Source organism: Strix uralensis, chromosome 40 (assembly GCF_047716275.1).
Source record: "Strix uralensis isolate ZFMK-TIS-50842 chromosome 40, bStrUra1, whole genome shotgun sequence".
NCBI lineage: Eukaryota > Metazoa > Chordata > Aves > Strigiformes > Strigidae > Strix > Strix uralensis.
In genome coordinates this window covers 18,338-36,692 of record NC_134011.1, presented here as the reverse complement: position 1 = coordinate 36,692, position 18,355 = coordinate 18,338, and the positions used below count along the sequence as shown (strand labels likewise).

The following is an 18,355-nucleotide window of genomic DNA, read 5'->3' as shown; positions in this document are numbered from 1 at the left end:
GTGTTGGCTCTGAGGTGGTGTTTTAATTGTTCAGGCTTCTTGGTTTTCTGTGCGCTCCTTGTATCCTTTGGGTCTCGCTCAGCTTTGATGCTCTTGTCATTGTTTTTACACCTTTCCTCCTTACTCCTCTTCCCTTTCCGACTTCCTTTTGTCCGTGAGGGAAGACAAATGAGATCTGTTGGGAGGTTGCAGGGAAGGAGCTGTTTGGGACTGACAGAGCTATTGGGAGTGCTGCTATACGGTTCCCTACAGTGCCCTGAAGCTGCTGGATTTTTGTTTTGTTTGTCGGTAAGATCCATCTACAGACAACTGGGTAGTTGAGCCTTCCAGCTCGCATCCTTCTTGCGGTTTTGCAGTGATGTGGTGGCACAGAAGTACCACGGTGTGGGCAGAGCCTGTGCCTGTTCGAGAAGGTTGTTATCCTGATGCCAGCTGAGGCACGTACGAGTTTGGACACAGAGACCTTTATTTCTTAGCGATTGTACTGAGAGTGCCCTTACAGTGTCACGTGTTTTGACACTAGCAGTGGAAAAGTTCCTGTTTTATTCCTAATCATTTGGGGCATCTCTGCTCCTCCCTATCTTCAGTGCAGTGCTTCATGTCAAGTAACGGGACTTTTCCAGGACTTGTTCCCAGCACTGATCTCCTGCTGCTTCACTACATATTGTTTGTAAAATCCCTTACCCCAGCAATTCTTGTATAAAGTCTGTAAATTTGTATTCGGGAGAGGCTCTCTGGGGCTGAATACGATAAATCAGGACTGGGGTTGATGTTCCAAACCAACTGAATTTGGACCTGAAAGGAACCTACCACCCGAGAGAAACTCAGGTTCATAAATAACTGTGATTTTAAGAGTCAGAAGATTTTTGAGCATTATATGTCAAAAGAAGTCGTCTGATGCCCTAATGAGGCAAAGATTTCTCTTCTGTCCTGTCCAATAACTGTATTTGTTGGCTCAAGTAATACCATTTCCCAAAGATATTAAGGTAGAGATTGCATGAGAGAGGTTACTACAACCTTAGCTCACAAGCAAGGGAGACTTTAAGCTTAGAATAAGGAATAGTGCAGCTAGAGGGCTCTTTAGTCCAGATGTGATTGAATTTTTATGCCACTTTATTATTTCAAGTTGTCTAATAGCAGGTGTGTGTCTCCAGTTGTTTGTGCCTGTACGTTTTAGGGACATGCAGGCTACACAGTCAGTAGCTTGGCCTGGTTCACAACTCCCACACTCATGTAGCCTTTTAGGGCTCATCACCCAGTGTGCTCGCTAACCTCTGGCCTGTAGAACACAGTGAACACTTCCTTTTAGCTTAGGCTCAGAGCTGATTTTAAAATGCAAATGCAAATACAAAGCTTCTCCCAGGAGCATCATCTCCATAAATTGTTACTGAAGTGCCAAACCTAAAGCTGGCAGTGTAAAATACAGGTGCTTGTCTTTATTCCTGAAGGAATTCCTCACAATTTATGCATTTCTTTTAAAAATGCTCTTTGATGAGCAGCTAGACAGCACAGCAGAAGGTTTCTCTCCTTGGATAAGCTTGTTATTCATTCACCTCGTAACATGTTTATAAATAAATAATTCAAATAATAACATTGACCTCACCGTAAAAGGTCTATTTTTACACTGAATAAATTGGGGGGATTTTGCTGTTTATTTGTTTTGGTGTTTACACTTGTGATTTCCCTTTGAGTTTCACAAGAAAACAGACCACACAAAGTTCAATGCTGCCATCTCGTGCTGTACAGCAAAACATGGACTAGCTTGAATTTAAAAGGGTATTTTTGATGTTACAGAAATTCATCTACTCACAGCTATTCAAATATAGACGTCTACTGCTGCATGATCTGAATAGCTATTTGGTGTCCCCTGGCTGGTTCGGCTTGGTTTTCATCATCTCTCTTGGGAGCTGAGACATTGATTCACATACAGCTACATCAAAGCAAGGTGTCTGAATAGCGAGCTAAGCCCCCTTTAGTCAACAAAATGAAAATTATTTCCTGAAAGGAGCCAGCATCACACCACAGATCATTTCTTAACATTTCCCGTCAAGCCCTGGATGGAGGGGAGGGAGGAAATGGCAAAACCAGGGTCACGCCACAAGCCCTGCATGGGTGCGCTCAGCTTTCTCCTGTAGATTTGTACATGGCAGCACCTTGCCTACGAGCCAACTCACTTTCCAGAGATGCTCTTACCGAAGTGCACTTGGGAGAATTCATAGAGAAACAGTTAGGTTAGTGTGTTGACTTGCACTGAAGCAATAAAACTCAGGCTCAGGGTGAAGCTTGGAGGATTTGGGTGATTCTGGCTTGATCCAGCTCCCAGCTATCCCTCAAGTCCGGATTTGTGCTGGGACATGGTTATGACTGGTCCGAGCCTCCCTTTGGGCATACTGCCTTCCTCCTACCCTCTTCTCCACTGCACCATCCACAGCCCACTTGCTTTGCTCTCATCAGCGATCCCTTTCCCACCTCCCGCACTCTCAGCATGTTACTGAGCATCCGTGCTTTGTCCTGCTCTCAAAATGTGGGCCCCTGTTGTTGGGTTTTCGGGGACCTTGGCGTTATCAGGAACGAGCCCTGGGTTGTGCTGATATCAAACAAATCTTCCAGGAGCAGTCTAGCCTTAAGATTGATGTTTCCTTTCAGTCAAAATAAAGATTAGCTTAGCTAGAAATAATACCTTTCTGTTTTTCTTTCTCTCCTAAAGGTCTCAAGCAACTCGTTTCCGCTGGCACCAGCCTGCTCCTTTCGATAAGCAGCAAACGTGGGCGATGTCTGCCCCGGGGGTGGCTGCAGAGACGTGTGCGTGGCCATGGGAACTCTGCACAAGGCAACTGTGTGTAAGTGCCATTTGTCCCCAGTCCTGCCCAGCGCTGCAGCATTTCACCCCTCTGCTGTCATTTTAACACATTTTCAGGAAAGACTTTGATACAATTTTTAAAAGGAAGGTGGATTTTGCTGTCAAAACTGAGCAGGGCACCAGGACTTCCTGGGAATAGAAATAACGAGAGGAAGGGTAAGTGGGGGGTTGGCTCTGCCAGCCCTCTGCCTGTGCACATGGCAGGGGCGACGCTGCCAGTCCTTTCCTCAGTGCAGGGCATCACCTCTGCTGTTGTCTGTGCTGCATGTTGGCTTGAGTTTGAACACCCCTCTAGGGACATACAGTCCTGGAGCTTCCCAGAAGGTTCCTCCTTATTGCTGAGGGGTTTCACGCCGTGTCCCCGCGCCCTCATCCTGGTGCTGGGTGCAGAGGGCCTGGGCTGGAGGTGGGAAGCATCCATGAAGCAAAAGGATATTGTGCCTGTTCTTCATGAGGCCAGATTTTGCCTTGGGACTGGTGTTTGTTGGCTTGATGCCTCTGATCCATGGCAGGGTTTGCCGGAGGAGGCAGACTGGCTTGGTCCTCAAACTGTCTGTAGAGCACCTACACAGAGCCCTGCAAAGCTGACAGCAACCACATCTCCCCAGCTTGGTCTGCCTGGCAACAGAAAAATACCTTCCAGGTGGATGTATTGCTTTTTTCCAGCCACAAATGGTAACAGAAATGGGAAAATGGTTGTATAATTGTGCTTTGACTACGTTTGTTAGGAATACATTCCACTGCAGCACAGACATACTCTCGTGTTGTTCTCTGTCCTGCCAGCGCTGAAGTACCAAGGCGTGATCTCCCTGGTGAGATCTGCAGAGCAGCAGAACCCATTGCCATGCTGTTAGCCAATCTTTGACATGTTGGAAGAAGTTTTTTCAGAGGAGAAAAAAAAAACAGACTATATAAAGAACAGGAAAGTATTCATCCACTCAAATTTTACAGACACTTACTTAAAATTTAACTTTAGCAGGACATTCTTAGGCTTGGCACATTCTCTTAGGTTCATCTATCCAAGTACAATGTGTTTCACTGATTCTGCTCCCTGCTGGAGTGTACCCTGTGTTAGCAGCTTGAACGATACATAACCGTGACCTTCCTGAAGTCATTTTTGTTTCATATTAACTACGAAAAGTGGCAGATGTTTGAAACCCCCACATACCAGTTGTGTGCCAGTAAATGATGCAGACAGTCTCCGTGCAGAATAAGATGGCACCTCAATGTGGAATAACGTGGCGCTGATGGAACCTCCGTGCAGAGCCTTTGCCAGCTGAATTTTGCATTTGTTTTCTTCTGCAGCTGCGACGAGCCAGAGACCCCCCTTCTGACACAGCTGAGAGAGAACTGCAGCCGCTCGCCATGGAACCAGAACTGGCTGGGGCTGGACGGGGGCGCACGGAGCAGAGGCTGCGGGGCGGCGCCTCTCGAGGGCTCTTCACTTCAGCGTGGGGGCCAATTCGCTCCCTCTGGCAGTATGAACGGGAAGGATTTAAAAAGTTAACTAAATAGCAAGGTGTTAAAAAATATCAGCATTACATATTAAACATATAACATGGAGAAACGACTGATGTCCTTTCCTAGCTGAAGGTCAGAGTCAGCAGCTCCTACAGACTAGGGCCAGGCAGAACCACTCCAGGAAAGCAGCTGCTCTGTCCCTGGCCGTGCTGCACCAGAACCCTGAGGCAGAGCGTGTGTCCCTCCTGAAAGGAGCCACAGAGGGGCCTCTGGGGGTGGAGCTGGTCCATTAAAGCCCAGTCTAAGTGTGCAGACGTTCAGTTCCACTCGCTCACAACAGCCTCTCATAGCACTGGGAACCTCCAGAGACCAGAGTTTGGTGCGGCTGCTTGCCAGACCGCAAAGGTGAGTTAATACCCAGCTACCTGCGTGGGTATAACGTGCACTTGGCCCTTGGAAATACATCTGTGCACAGCCTCGTCCTTCAGGTATTCACTGCTGGATTTTTTCAGAGTAAAACTTCCTGGTTTAGCTGCCTGCGTAGGTAAATAACCCAGGCTGCTGCTGGATTACAGTTTGCTTACCCATAACCTCGGGATTATAAAAATGACAAAATAGCATTTTAGAAACATGTAAAAATGATGCTTGTAGATCTCTGCCATGAAAATGTAGAACTGCGTTCAAACTGATGTGAGTTTTCTACAATTAACAGAAACGTGACATTCCCACTTCCTTCCCGTAGGACTAAGTCGGCACCGCTGAGGAATAGACGAAGCCATGGAGATGGATGATGGTGCTGAGCTGGTGATGGGTCGCATAAATGGAGCCATTAGCACCTCATCAGCGATTCATTAATTCCGCCTGGAAAACCTGGTGTTTCCCACTGGAAGCCCGGATTTTTGTAACTCTCGTATTGGGAAGAAAGGGGAATACAGCTCTTGTAAAGCTGGAGGTTCAAGTACCAACGTGTATAAATGCACAACAGGACTCTCTCAGATGGACATAACAGGGAAGTACGTTTATTACTCTGGTGTAGCTTTACCTTTGTTACAATTAGTGCAATTTTGTACAGTTTTGAAGGTTTTACAACGTGAAGTTATAACAATAGAGACTGCATAGTCTGACACTTTTTAGGTTCATAAACTTTGCCAGTCAACACCAGCCAACGTATTTTTCATGGCTTTTAAGGGCTGCAGCCGGATGTTAGTTACAGGGGACTTGAACCTCCGCAGTGCAGAATTCATCCAGTTTTATTTCATGTGTGGAAATAACTCCTCGTAACCACAGCCAAGGCGTGCTGCTGGAGTGTTCCATGAGCGGTGGGATCACCTGGAGCCTCGTCATGGAGATTTTCTCTGATCAGTTCAGCAAGCCTGGGTTTGTACCTTCTCTGACAAGAGATGTAAGTGTACTATCGACTGCTGTTGTAATGGAAATAAGGAAATTGTACCGGAACATTTCTATCTGCTGAATGGCTCTAGGCTGAAAGAAGTGAACAACTGGATGTAAAAATGTAAAAATGATCAGAACAGTTGCAGAGGCGAGGAGCAAAGCGGTGTCCTGTGTCCAGCCTCAAGAGGAGGAGGAAGGAGGATGGCCGGGAGGAGGATGGCCGGGAGGAGGAGGGGGAGGAGGAGGAGGGGTAGGAGTAGGAGAGGTAGGAGGAGGAGGGGTAGGAGTAGGAGGACGGGGGAAGAAGGGGAGGATAAAGGGGAGGATGAGGGGAATGGGGAGGGGAATGGGGAGAGGAAGGAAGGGGGGAGGGGGAGTAGGAGTGGAAGGACGAGAAGGAGGGGGATTAGGAGTGGAAGGAGGAGGGGGAGTAGGAGTGGAAGGAGGAGGGAGAGTAGGAGGGGGAGTAGGAGTGGAAGGAGGAGGGAGAGTAGGAGGGGGAGTAGGAGTGGAAGGAGGAGGGAGAGTAGGAGGGGGAAGAGGAGCAGGAGGAGGAGGGGGAGTAGGAGTGGAAGGAGGAGGAGCAGGAGAAGAAGGGGAAGGAGGAGGGAGAGTAGGAGGGGGAGTAGGAGTGGAAGGAGGAGGGAGAGTAGGAGGGGGAAGAGGAGCAGGAGGAGGAGGGGGAAGAGGAGGGGGAGTAGGAGTGGAAGGAGGAGGAGCAGGAGAAGAAGGGGAAGGAGGAGGGAGAGTAGGAGGGGGAGTAGGAGTGGAAGGAGGAGGGAGACTAGGAGGGGGAAGAGGAGCAGGAGGAGGAGGGGGAAGAGGAGGGGGAGTAGGAGTGGAAGGAGGAGGAGCAGGAGAAGAAGGGGAAGGAGGAGGGAGAGTAGGAGGGGGAGGAGGAGGGGGAGGAGGAGTGGAAGGAGGAGGGAGAGTAGGAGGGGGAGTAGGAGTGGAAGGAGGGAGTGTAGGAGGGGGAAGAGGAGCAGGAGGAGGAGGGGGATTAGGAGTGGAAGGAGGAGGGAGAGTAGGAGGGGGAGGAGGAGGGGGAGTAGGAGTGGAAGGAGGAGGAGCAGGAGTAGAAGGGGGAGGAGGAGCAGGAGTAGAAGGGGAAGGAGGAGGAGGAGGAGGAAGAGGACGAATTAAAACATAAGGAGAAAGCGGAAGGCGAGCAGGAGGAGGGTGAGGAGATGAAGGCCCGCAGGAGGAGGAGGAGGGGGATGGCTCCTGGCGGCAGGTGGGGCAGAGCCAGCGGTACCCGGTGGGGAGAAACACGCCCAGGAAGAGGCTCTGGCAGCCGGTGCAGCACCTAGGGGGGGAGGGGGGGGGTTATTCCCAGGCCTTCTGGGGGGTCCCAAACGGTTGGAACCCCCCAGAAAAGGGCCCCAAGATCTTGGGGGACAACCCCCAGCCCCCTCCCCCACTCACACTGCTATGTCCTCCTGGGGGGGGTCCGGGGGGGACCACTTGTGGGTGCGCCGGGGCAGGGGGGGGTCGCACCTGGGGGGGATGTGGGGTGGGGGTTATTCCCAGGCCTTTTGGGGGGTCCCAACTGGTTGGAACCCCCTAGAAAAGGGCCCCAACATCTTGGGGGACACCCCCCCTCCCCCCAGCCCCCCTCCCCCACTCACATTGCCATGTCCTCCTGGGGGGGGTCCGGGGGGGACCGCTTGCAGGTGGGCCGGGGGAGGGGGGGATGTGGGGTCTGAGCCCGTGGGGGCGGGGCCTCGGCCGCTGTCGCCCCGCCCACTTGCTCCTCCGGGCCGGGGGGGGGCGCTCCGCAGGGGGCTCTGCCAGCAGGTGCCATTTGGCGTGATTCCTGCCCGGGGGGGAGAGAAAATGAGGGGTTATGGGGGGGATGGGACATTTTGGGGACCCCCCGTTGTCAAACCCCCATCAACAACCCCCCAATATCCCCCCCAACAATTTGGGGAACCCCCACCCTCCCAATTTAACGTGATCACCCCCCCCATACTGACGACCCCCCTGTTGTCCACCCTAATTTAGGGCCCCCCACTCCCCCCCATTTTGGGGGGCCCCCTTATTTCACCCCCATATTGAAGACCCCCACAATTTTGGGGTGTCCCCCCCAGCTTGGACCCCCTCAATCCCTCCCATTTTGGGGACCCCTCCCCCAATTTGCCCTCCCCCCTTCATTCCCTGCCAGTTTGGGGGACCCCCCTTCCCTTCCCCATTTTGCTGACCCCTTATTTTGGGGACCCCCCATCCCCCCCTTAATTTGGGGCCCCCCAATAACCCCCGCCCCCCCAATTTTGGGTTACCCTCCAATACGGGGGTGCCCCCCCCAATCCCCCCCACCCCCCTGTGTTGCTCTACGGGAGGTTCACCCCACACACAATTTTGGGGTCTCTTGACTTTTTGGGGCTTTCCCACGAGTCTGGGGGACTCCCCAGAGTTTTGGGGACCTCTCTGGGGTTTTGGGGGACCCCCCCGTACCTTGGGGGGCCTGGAGCACTCCAGCCCTCGCTTAAAATCAAAGTTCCTGAGGTCGTGGCTGGGGCCCAGGAACCAGCTGAGCTCATTTTTACTCCGCAGGATCTCCCCTGTGGGGCTGCAGGGGGGACCCTAAAATCGGGGAGCGGTCCCCGACATCCCGAGGGGGGGTTGCTGACTCAGGGAGGGACCTCCAAAGCCAAGGGGAAGCAGCGGGAGGAACAGGAAGAGGAGGGTGGGGGGTGAAATCAAGGAGGAAAAATGGGGAGGGGGGTGTCCCCCAAGATTGGAGGGGGGGGCCAGCAGACCCCAGGGGACTCCAAAGTAACACCAGGGACCCCGAAATGGCCTGCGAGGCGTTTGAAAGACTGGGGGGGAGCTTGAAACTGATATTGAGGGCTGGGGGGGACTTGAAGCTGATATTGAGGAGTGGGTGGGGCACTGCTGGGAGGGGGAGGGAACCCCAGAATGGTGGCAGGGGGCTCAAAGTGGCATCTGGGACTGGAAGGATGATGCGGGGGGGGGGTAACAGGGTGGTCCAAGCTTAGGGGGGAGCCCCAAGACTGGGAGGAGGCGGGACCTAGAGTGGGGGGCGGGGCTTACACAACGGCGGGGGCAGGGTAGAGGTAGCCCCACCCCCAAGGGCAGCTTGTGAGGGGACTCCCTGGTCTAATTTTGGGGGGAAGGGGGGGATCTTCGGCTGGAGTGGGATGGGGGGGATGGGGGGGATGGGGGTCCCAGCCCCCCCCGGGGGGAGGGGTACCTCTGGTACTGGATGTCCACGCGGCCGCGGGAGGCTCCGGATTTGCGGACAGTTACCCGGCGCTTCCAGCCGGGCCCCAGGGCGGGGCAGTCCCCCCAGTCCTCTGACATATTGCCCGGGGGGGGCTACTGCGGGGGGGAGGGGCGGGGTCAGCACCCCCCACATCCCCCCAGGACAGGGCGGAGGACGCAGCCAGCGCCTGAGGCCCCGCCCCTTCCCCAGGCCCCGCCCCCAAACCCGACCAGGCCACGCCCCCTCCCGCGGCAGCCGCTCTCCCTTCGGAACTGCCCCCCCCGGACACCCCCAAATCCCCCCCAAAGACCCCAAAACTCTCCCTCCCCCCTCCCAACCCGCCCCCTTGCCCCCCAACCCCGGTCCCCCCCCAACACCCCCCCCAAACCGCGCCCGTCCCGCACACAGACACCCCCCGCCCCCCCCCCCGTTTTCCCTCACAACCGCCCCCCCCCCGCGGCCTTTCCCCCCTCCCAACGCGCCCCCCCCCGGCCCAGCCCCCCCAGGCCGCCCCTCTCCCGCACTTCTCTCCCCTCCCAGCGCCCCCCCCCGGCCCAGCCCCCCCAGGCCGCCCCTCTCCCGCACTTCTCTCCCCTCCCAGCGCCCCCCCCCCCGGCCCAGCCCCCCCAGGCCGCCCCTCTCCCGCACTTCTCTCCCCTCCCAGCGCCGCCCCCCCGCCGGTCCCGGCCCCACCGCTCCCGGGGCAGCCAACGGCCGGCGCGAGGCAGCGCTCGGGGGCCGACAGGGGACAGCGGGGGCGATGAAACTCGGAGCGGGGGTTCCCCAAATGGGGGGGATCATGAGGGGTCGCTGATTGGGCCCACAGGGACACCCCCGCTCTGGAGGAGCCAGTGGGGGCGGGGGCGACAGCGGCCGAGGAACCGCCGCCGCCGGCGCTGACCCCGCCCCCCTCGCGCACCCACACGCGGCCTCCCCCGCGCACCCACACGCGCCCCCCGGAGGACATGGGGAGGGGAGGGTGTCCCTCGAGATCTTGGGGCCCTTTTCTGGGGGGTTCCAACCGTTTGGGACCCCCCAAAAGGCCTGGGAATACCCCCCCACACCCCCCCCAGGTGTTGCACCGGCTGCCAGCGCCTCTTGCTGGGGGTGACGCTGCCCCCCCGGTGCCGCTGGCTCTGCCCCCCCTGCTGTTGTGAGCCACCCTCATCCTCCTCTGGGCCTTCCTCCCCTCCTCAGCCTCCTCTTCCTCCTCCTCCCCCTCCCCCTTCTTTTCCCTCCTCTTCTTCCTATTCCTCTTACTCTTCCTCCTTGTCCTTTTCTTCCTCCTCATACTCTTCTTCATCCTCCTCTTCCTCCTCTCCAGGCCATCCTCCCCCCCTCATCCTCCTCCTCCTCCTCCTCAGGCTGGACACAGCATGGACAGCCTTGCTCCTCACCTCTCCAACCCTCCTTCTCTCTTTCCTCTACAGAAAGACGATCAAACGTTACTGCTGGAGCTCAGAGCAGGAGAGGGGAGAGGGAGCTGAGGGGTGAGAGAGGAAGAGCAGGAAGAGCTGCGAGACCCACGGGACGTCTGTCTGTCCAGAGAGGCTTCTGCAGAGCTGACTTCAGACACGGGGAGGTCCCTTCCAGCCCAAACCGTTCTAGGATAGGATTCTAGGATTTCTCTTTGTCACAGAGGGACCGTGGCTCACAGGGGGGCTGTGCCAGATCCACCCCGTGAGTTTTTCCCAAGTGTGTCCCCAACCCCTCTCCAGTCCTGTGTCCCTTTGCCTGCTGGCTCCTCCCAGCCTCTCCCAGAGGGGATCCTCAGCACGGCCCTGAAGATCTGCACATAGGACCCCACAACAAAAACAAACCATCCAAGAGAGAAACAGGCAGTAACCATGATAAGCCCAACTTCCCTGAGGTAGGAGCGGGAGAGCTTGAGGATCTGGGGGATTTCAGAGCAGAAATGCTCTAGGGTTTTGCCTTGGTAGAATGATAATGAAAATGTGTTGGCCGTGTGCAGGAGAGCCCAGAGACACCCAGTGCCCCAGGCAGCTGCTGCATGTGGACACAAGCTCTGCTGCCCAGGAGGGTCCCTAGTGCAGGGGTTTGCAGGTGGCAACGTAGCGGTCGTAGCACATGATGGTGAGGAGAGAAAATGCTGCTGTGACCAAGAAGAGAAAGAGAAAGGCCTGGGCAGCACATCCTGAGCAGGAGATGTCCCTGGTGTCCCAGAGGGAATTGGCCACGGGTTGGGGGAGAGGGGTGGAGCTGGAGCCCAGGTGGAGGAGGGAGAGGTTGAGGAGGAAGCACGTGGGGGTGTGCAGGCGGTGGTCGCAGGCGATGGCGGTGATGATGAGGCCGTGGCCCAGGAGGGCAGCCAGGGGGATGCCCAGGAAGAGCCAGAAGTGCCAGAGCTGCAGCTCCCGTCTGTCTGTGAGTGTCAGGAGGAGGAACTCAGCGATGGAGCTGCCGTTGGACATTTGTTCACTCTCATCATGGGGGCCTGTTCACAGAGGAAAAGACATCACTAAGTTAGGACAGATTTCTCATTTCTGTCTATTCGGTTTCTCATAAAGCTGCTGGAGAACACAGAGGTGCCCTGGGAGAGCTGTGCCCTTCCGCAGGACAGGCTGCAGCCCAGCAGGACCCCACTGGGAAAGTCGAGTGTCCTAAGGACGGGGTGTCCTGAAGGGTGAACTGGCTCATTTGTACCACCCTGAGCCTGCAGAGTGCGAGGGCACACGGACATTTTACTCCCATGGAAACGTCTGCATGGCAGTGCCCACAGGGATTGCTCACGGCTGAACCCCACCCCATCCCAGAAAGTCCGGTGATACCAGCACGGGGAGCAGAGGCCGACGGGGAAATACGGAGAAATGCCACAGGGCTGCTGTGAGGAGGCAGGACAGGGACAGAGGGTCGGGCTCTGCTGGGTGGGAGAGGAGACCAGGGGGCTCCTCTGGAGTAGGTGTCTGCACTGCAGGGGATGGCAGGGAGGTGCCTGAACTCCTCCTCCCGAGGTGTTTCCAGCAGCAGCTCCCTCTTACTCTCTGCCCACGTCTCTGCTGCCTGGAGCTGTCACAGCCAGGAGCTGCTTCTCTGTCCCCAGGTCTGCTCCTGTCAGTGCTCACAGCCCCCATCCCACCTGCTGTGTGCTCAGCTCGGCCCTGCAGACCCCTCCCAGCAGCAGGGCCCTGCCCAGGGGCATCTCTGTGTGTGCAGGGGCTCAGGAGAGGCTCAGACAAGTGCTAACGAGACCTGGGGTCTGAGCCATAGAAAGTTGAAGACGCCTCTCAAGAAGTCCAAGTCAGATGCAAACTCCAAAGTTCCTTGGAGTGTTAATGGGTCCCAGTGAGGACCATTCCTGACAAAGCCTCCCCAGGGGCTGTTAGAGGCAGAGGTGACAGGTACACAAAGGCCATGTCAAGGTGGAACAGGTTCTGAGTAAACCTGGACGTTTACATTCAGCAAAAGGGCCGAGCCCAGACCCCCGGCCCCTGGGAAGGGAGATCCTGTCCCTCACATATTACTCAGGCTCTTCCTGGGGCAGTGTGAGGTGGGGATGGGCGATGCCAAGGGCAGCACTACAGTCCAGCACTTCCCAGGATCGAGAAGGGGAGGCCGTGAGACCCGGTGCTCTAAGGGGAAGGTGCTTCCTCATCGGCATCAGGGGCAGAGACAACAGCCACAGCCAAGGGGAGCAAGACCCCATCTCTGCTGGGGGATTGTCAGATGTTCTTCACCCCTCTATTGTCTCCACCACAGGCTGTCCCACCGTGTCCCACACCTGCACCTCTTTCTCTGCAGGCTGGAGACGTCCACCCAGCTACCACACTCTGCTCTCACCGCAGCATCTCCCTTCCTTTACTGAGATCTCTCCATCCTCCCTGGCTGCTCCTGGAAACACAAAGCCTGGGGCTGCTCCTGTGTCCCTCCGGGTGACTTGTTACACCTCAGCACTGCCCTTCGAGTGACATTCCTCTGTGTCCAGTCCAGGCCTCCCCAGCTGCACGTAGGGGCATTAGTTCTTTCTCATGAGGTATCTGACTACACAGAAAAGCTCCACCATCTCTGAAATCCCCCCTCAGCCACTCTCAGGCTACTCCTATAGTGCCTGGAGCCTCCACACCACTGCCCAAAGAACTCCAGGTCCCTCAGCCCCCCCCACAGGCCATGGGCACTAGGTCCCGAACCCCACCTTGGCAGAGCTTCACTCAACACTCTCCAGGTCCCCCCTACTTCTCCAAACTGGGGAGCCACACCCTGGGACGCACCCATGTGTGTGGGGCCACACCAGTGCTGAGGGGAGGGGGATGGGAACTCAGGGTGTCGGGGTGGCCCCTGCTCCTCCGAATGCAGCCCCGTAGGCAGCTGCCCTTGTTCCCTGTGTCCATCCTCTCTCTCCTGGCTCGTAGGGCATCCCTCGTAGTGCCCAGGCCCTTCTCCTCAGAGTCGCTGCTCAGCCGGGCAGGCCCCAGATGTACGGGGCTATTTGCCCCCTGCCTGTGCAGGACCGACCACTCTTCCTTGCAAAATTTCAAGTGACTTCCATTTGCTGAACCCCAGGTTTTCTCAAGGTCTCCTTGGACTGAAGATCCATTTGGTCAGCTTTTAATGTTTGTGTGCAGCTGGCTCCTCTTGACTGGGGGGTCTCTCAGAAGAGAACAACGTGAGGAGTTGAAGGGTACTACAAATACCCCCTGCTAGAGGAACTCTGGCTCTTGAGGGGCTGGTACTGATACGGCCATGAGGCTGGGCCCGGAGGGGAAGCTGCCCTTTATGGGGGAGAGCAGCAGGAACGTGTGGAGCTCTGCCTGGGGATGGAGGATGAACCAGCTGAGGGGTCTCAGGCAACACTGTGGTGGGCGGATGTCTGGTACAGACTCCCTGATGAGGAAGAGGAAGTAGATGGACCTTCTTCATTCAACTGGAAGAAGCCCTGGTCCTCATGGCGGACATGAACTATCCCAATATTTGCTGAAGAGGCAACACAGCAAAGTGAAAGTCATCCAGGAGGTTTCTGGAGTTCAGTGACATCATCCTCCTGACAAGGGTGACTGAGGAGGCAGTGAGGGGAGGTGTCCTGCAGGAAATCAGACTTAGGGACAAGGAGGAGCCGGTCAGGGGTGTAACAATCAGGGGTGAGAAAGGAGAGTTGAGGCTCCTGAGAGAAGGGAAGAAGGCAAAGAGCAGGACTTCAGGAGAGCAGGCTCTGGCCTGCTGGGGAACCTGCCCGGAAGAATCCCATGGCATACAACACTGAAGGAAGAGGGGAGAGCTGTTGGATGGTCAAGGATCTCCTCTGCCAGCTCCAGAACAGCACACCCAGACATGCAGGAAGTGAAGCAACATGGCAGGAGGCTGGTGTGGATGAGGAAGAAGCTCCTGACAAAACTCAAGCGTGAAGAGGCAGCCCAGGGAAGGTGGAAGCTGGCTGCCTTCCAGCCTCAGTGGTTCTGTGACTGCTGGAGAGAGACACGGCGGGGGGTGTGGCAGGGAGGTTGGGAGTACTGGAGGGATGGGGGGATCCCAGGGCCAGCTCCTGGACAGCTGGAGAGTCTAAGCTCAGCTCCTGGAGAGATCACTACCGGACGTGTGTCTATCTAGGGCTGTTTGCCACTGCCACAGCCCAGCATACAAACAGCCCAAACCTCGCTTCTCCTTTCTCCACTGACAGTGGTTGTGCTCGGCCTGCAGACCTCCCGGGGTCCCTCCAGGATGGGTGACGCTGCATTTCCTTCCACCACAGCTCTTCCCTTGATGACGACGGGGACAGCACTCACGTTCCCCATGCCCATGGAAGCCAGCAGGCGTAAGTTTGGAGCGATCAATACGGACTTTTTTGTCCCCTGAAGTCACTGACGCAGGGCTGCTCAGCAGGGAACCTCCGATGCAGGTTTCATCCTACCTGAGCTTAACCTTTGGTTTTCTTCCTCCTTCTTTTCCCTCCCAAGTTCTTCTCTTTGATCACCCTCCTACACTCCCTACAAACAGCCCAACTCTGCTCTTTCCCCACTGCCCCTGGCTTTGCTTGCTTCGTGCTCTCAAATATTGTTTCTAAGAGGGTTCTCGTGTTGATTCCTGCCTTGCTCAGCACAAAACCAGCAACTCCTTTTATTAGCTGTGGTGTCCTGCAGTTTCTTATCCTGTGATCTGGTGTTGATGGCTCACCACAATCAGGGTGAGTCACCTGCACACAAACATTAACAGCTCGCAGAATGGAGCTTCAGTCCAGGAGGCCTTTGAGAATCTCTGGGATTTGGCCAATAGAAACTTCTGAAGATTTACAGGAAGTGGCCAGTCCTGCATCGGGGGTAAAAATAACCTCTATTGATCCCAAGGTGTAAGAAATCAGGAAAGGAAGGCAAGAGACAGGCATGGCTGAGTGGAGACCTGCTGGTCAAAGTGAAGGGCAAGAGGGAAATGCACAGGCAGTGGCAGCAGGGGCAGGTACCCTGGGATGAGCAGAGCAACTACTCATGTAGTAGGGATGGGGTGAGGAAAACCAAGAGGTGGCTTGAGAGGAACTTGGGAAGGGATGCAAAGAATAAGGAGAGCTTCTACAGGTACGTCAGCCCGAAAAGGAAGGTCAAAGAAAGTGCATCCCCCTGATGAGCAACACCGACAAACTAGTAACAGCAGACAAGGAGAAGGCTGAGGTACTCAACAACTTTTCTGTCTCAGTCTTCCCTGGCAGCCTCTCTTCCCACACCTCTCGAGTGGATGCACCGCAAGGCAGGCACTGGGGGAGCAAAGTCCCTCCCGCTGTGAGAGAAGATCAGGTTCAGGACCCTCTGGGGAACTGAACATACCTAAGCCTGTGGGACCTGACGAGCTCCATCCCAGAGTCCTGAGGGAACTGGCTGATGTTGTTTCCAAGCCACTCTCCAGGATATCTGAAAAGTCACGGCAGTCAGGGGAAGTCCCCGCTGCCTGCAAAAAGGGAACCACTGCACCCATCTTTAAAAAGGGCAGAAAGGAGGCCCCTGGGAACTACCGACCCGTCAGCCTCACCTCTGTGCCTGGGAGGATCACGGAACAGATCCTCCTCGAAGCTGTGCGGAGGCACACGGAGGACAGGGAGGTGATTCGAGCAGCCAGCGTGGCTTCACCAAGGGCAAGTCCTGCCTGACCATCCTCGTGGCCTTCTAGGACGGGGTGACTACATCATGGACAAGGGCAGAGCTACGGATGTCATCTAGCTGGGCTTCTGTAAGGCCTTTGACATGGTCCCCCACAACATCCTTCCCTCAAAATTGCAGACATCTGGATTTGATGGGCTATTTGGGGTCCATACTGGGACCAGTACTGCTCAATATCCTCCTCAATGACACGGACGGTGGGACCGAGCGCACCCTCGGCACGTTTGCAGATGACACCCAGCTGAGTGGTGCGGTTGACACTCCCGAGGGACGGGATGCCATCCCGAGGGACCTGGACAAGCTGGAGAATCGTGCCCATGTGAACCTCGTGAGGTTCAACAAGGCCAAGGGCAAGGTCCTGCACCTGGGTCAAGGCAACCCCCGCTATCAGCTGCGGAGGACGCAGGGCTACTGGGGGATGAGAAGTGGAACGTAAGCCAACGATGTGCCCTTGCTGCCCAGAAAGCCAACCGTGCCCCGGGCTGCATCAAGAGAAGCGTGGCCGACCTGTCGAGGGAGGGGATTCTCCCCCTCTATTCCACTCTGGTGACACCCCCCTGCAGTGCTGGCTCCAGCTCTGGGGCCCCCAGCCTAAGAAGGACACAGACCTGCTCGAGCGGGTCCCGAGGAGGCCACAAAAATGATCCAAAGGCTGGAACATCTCCCCTGTGAGGACAGGCTGAGAGAGTTCAGCCTGGAGGAGAGAAGGCTCCAAGGACACCTTACTGCAGTTTTGCAAAACTTAAAGGGGGCCTAGAAGGAGATGAACAGGGAACCACCGCCCCTCCCAGAGCGGGTCCGTGCTGCCTGTCCACGCTCCTCTCCGGCCCGACACCAAACTGTGCTCTTTGGGGGTCGCTGCTCACGGGAGCCCACCAAGAAGCTGTTTCCTGCTGTGCCTCCAGAACACGGGGTGCCCCGAGGGCTGGCACCGGCTGCCCCTCGCCAGGACACCCCAGTTTGCCCTAAGCTGCCCTTGCCTGGGGCACACGGCGGGTGGGACGGGGATCTCCTCTACAGACCCCCCCGGGCTCCCTCAGACACTCTGCTCATCACCGAGGGGCAGCCAGAGAGGACGCGGGCGCTGGCAGAGGAGAGGGGACGAGGACACAGCCACGCACACGGCCGCAGAGCGTACCTTTGCTGAAGGGGCTTATTGATCGTTAGAGGGAAACGGCCCAGGGCTGATCATCTCCTCGTGCCGCTGCAGGGGAACAGGACAAGGGTGTCACCACCAGCTCCACTCCTGAAAGACAGAGCCCAAAATGTCACCCCCAGTGTCTGCTGGGACACGGGACGGGCCTTGTCCCCACCGTCTCTCTCTGCAGAGACCTGGGGAAGGAAGGAGAAGGGAATTGGAGCCCTCAAGATACCCAGGACAGGACTTGGCTCTCCTGAGACCCATGAGGCACCCAGAGCCCCTGGTCCAGGGTGTCGTTGCCCCGGGATGCCCCTACATCTCCCAGAGCCCTGCCCAGCCCTCACGGTGATCCCGGGGGTCTGGATGGCACCAGAGCCCCTGCCTGGCCTGCACGGTGACCCTCCGGGGATGCAGAGCCCCACGCAGCACACGGGAAGGCACGGGGACAGCTCTGTCCAGCTCACCCTGATGGGGACACGGGGCAGGGACAGTCCCCTCTGCCTCCCTCTCCCACACCCAAGGTCTGCCCACCCCTGAGGGCTCAGGGATCCCCCGGGACCCTTGATGGGGGTGGAGACACCCTGATGCTGCTCACCCGGACATCACCAGCACTAGCCAGGCGTTTCTGGTCCGCAGCCTCCACCAGCTCGTCACCCATCAGGGGCTGGGGAGAAAGGGAGGGTTAGGGACACGCCCGAGTGCCCTGGGAGCTATTGGGGAGGAAGGGGACAGCACTGGGGTCCTTGGGGAAGGGGCTTCTGGGACAAACGGCGTATGTGAGTCAGTGGGGTGCTGCGCAGAAAGGAGTGGGGGTCCTGGGGAAGGGACCCACCTGGGTGCGTGGCTGTGTACTGGGGCATCCTGGGGTGTACTGGGGTGTAATGGCATGGATGGGAATGCAATGGGGACCCCGGGGAAGGGGGCCTCCCTGGGAAGACACTGGGGTGCAGGGGTGTTCTCTGGGGTTGCAGTGCGGTGCACTGGGGTGTAATGGGTCACACTGGGATGCCCTGGAGTGCCGTGGCCATGGGAGGGGAGGGTCTGGGGCCAGCAGAACCCGTGGTACCCAGCTCAGCCCTCTTCACTCGCCTGATACCGATCCCCCCCTGGAGAGAGACCACGAGACCTCACTGGTCACTGGGATGTCCCCAGTCCCAGCAAGGGATGGGAGGACCAGTGTG

At 56.8% G+C, this 18,355-nt stretch overlaps 1 protein-coding gene and 1 long non-coding RNA gene across 3 annotated transcripts; one reads left to right on the top strand and one right to left on the bottom strand.

Annotated features, from left to right (window-relative positions):
- Positions 1-5,890: 5,890 nt before the first annotated feature.
- Positions 5,891-10,489, bottom strand: LOC141937318 (uncharacterized). Of its 2 annotated transcripts, XM_074854900.1 has the most exons (7): positions 10,467-10,489; positions 10,200-10,363; positions 8,928-9,055; positions 8,168-8,282; positions 7,342-7,529; positions 7,139-7,210; positions 5,891-7,019 (listed from the first exon to the last, which is right to left on the bottom strand). In XM_074854900.1, exons 3-7 carry the CDS (start codon positions 9,035-9,037, stop codon positions 5,894-5,896), a joined length of 1,611 nt encoding a protein of 536 aa, XP_074711001.1. In that variant the 5' UTR covers positions 9,038-9,055; positions 10,200-10,363; positions 10,467-10,489; the 3' UTR covers positions 5,891-5,893. The 2 variants fall into 2 exon arrangements, with proteins under 2 accessions (XP_074711001.1, XP_074711000.1); XM_074854899.1 differs by lacking the exon at positions 10,467-10,489 and having other exon boundaries at positions 10,200-10,370.
- LOC141937322 (uncharacterized) lies at positions 6,838-10,873 on the top strand. The gene is made up of 2 exons (XR_012626892.1): positions 6,838-6,892; positions 10,370-10,873. It is a non-coding gene; the product is annotated as an uncharacterized LOC141937322 (long non-coding RNA).
- The last annotated feature ends 7,482 nt before the right edge of the window (positions 10,874-18,355 follow it).

Bases quoted from the DNA above. Each gene is read 5' to 3' on its own strand.
- LOC141937318 (XM_074854900.1), bottom strand. From the start codon at position 9,037: ATGTCAGAGGACTGGGGGGACTGCCCCGCCCTGGGGCCCGGCTGGAAG. The intron at 7,211-7,341 runs GTGAGTGGGGGA...CATCCCCCCCAG, and splicing joins CCCCAGGAGGACATGGCAAT to GTGCGACCCCCCCCTGCCCC. The intron at 7,020-7,138 runs GTGAGTGGGGGA...CTCCCCCCCTAG, and splicing joins CCCCAGGAGGACATAGCAGT to GTGCTGCACCGGCTGCCAGA.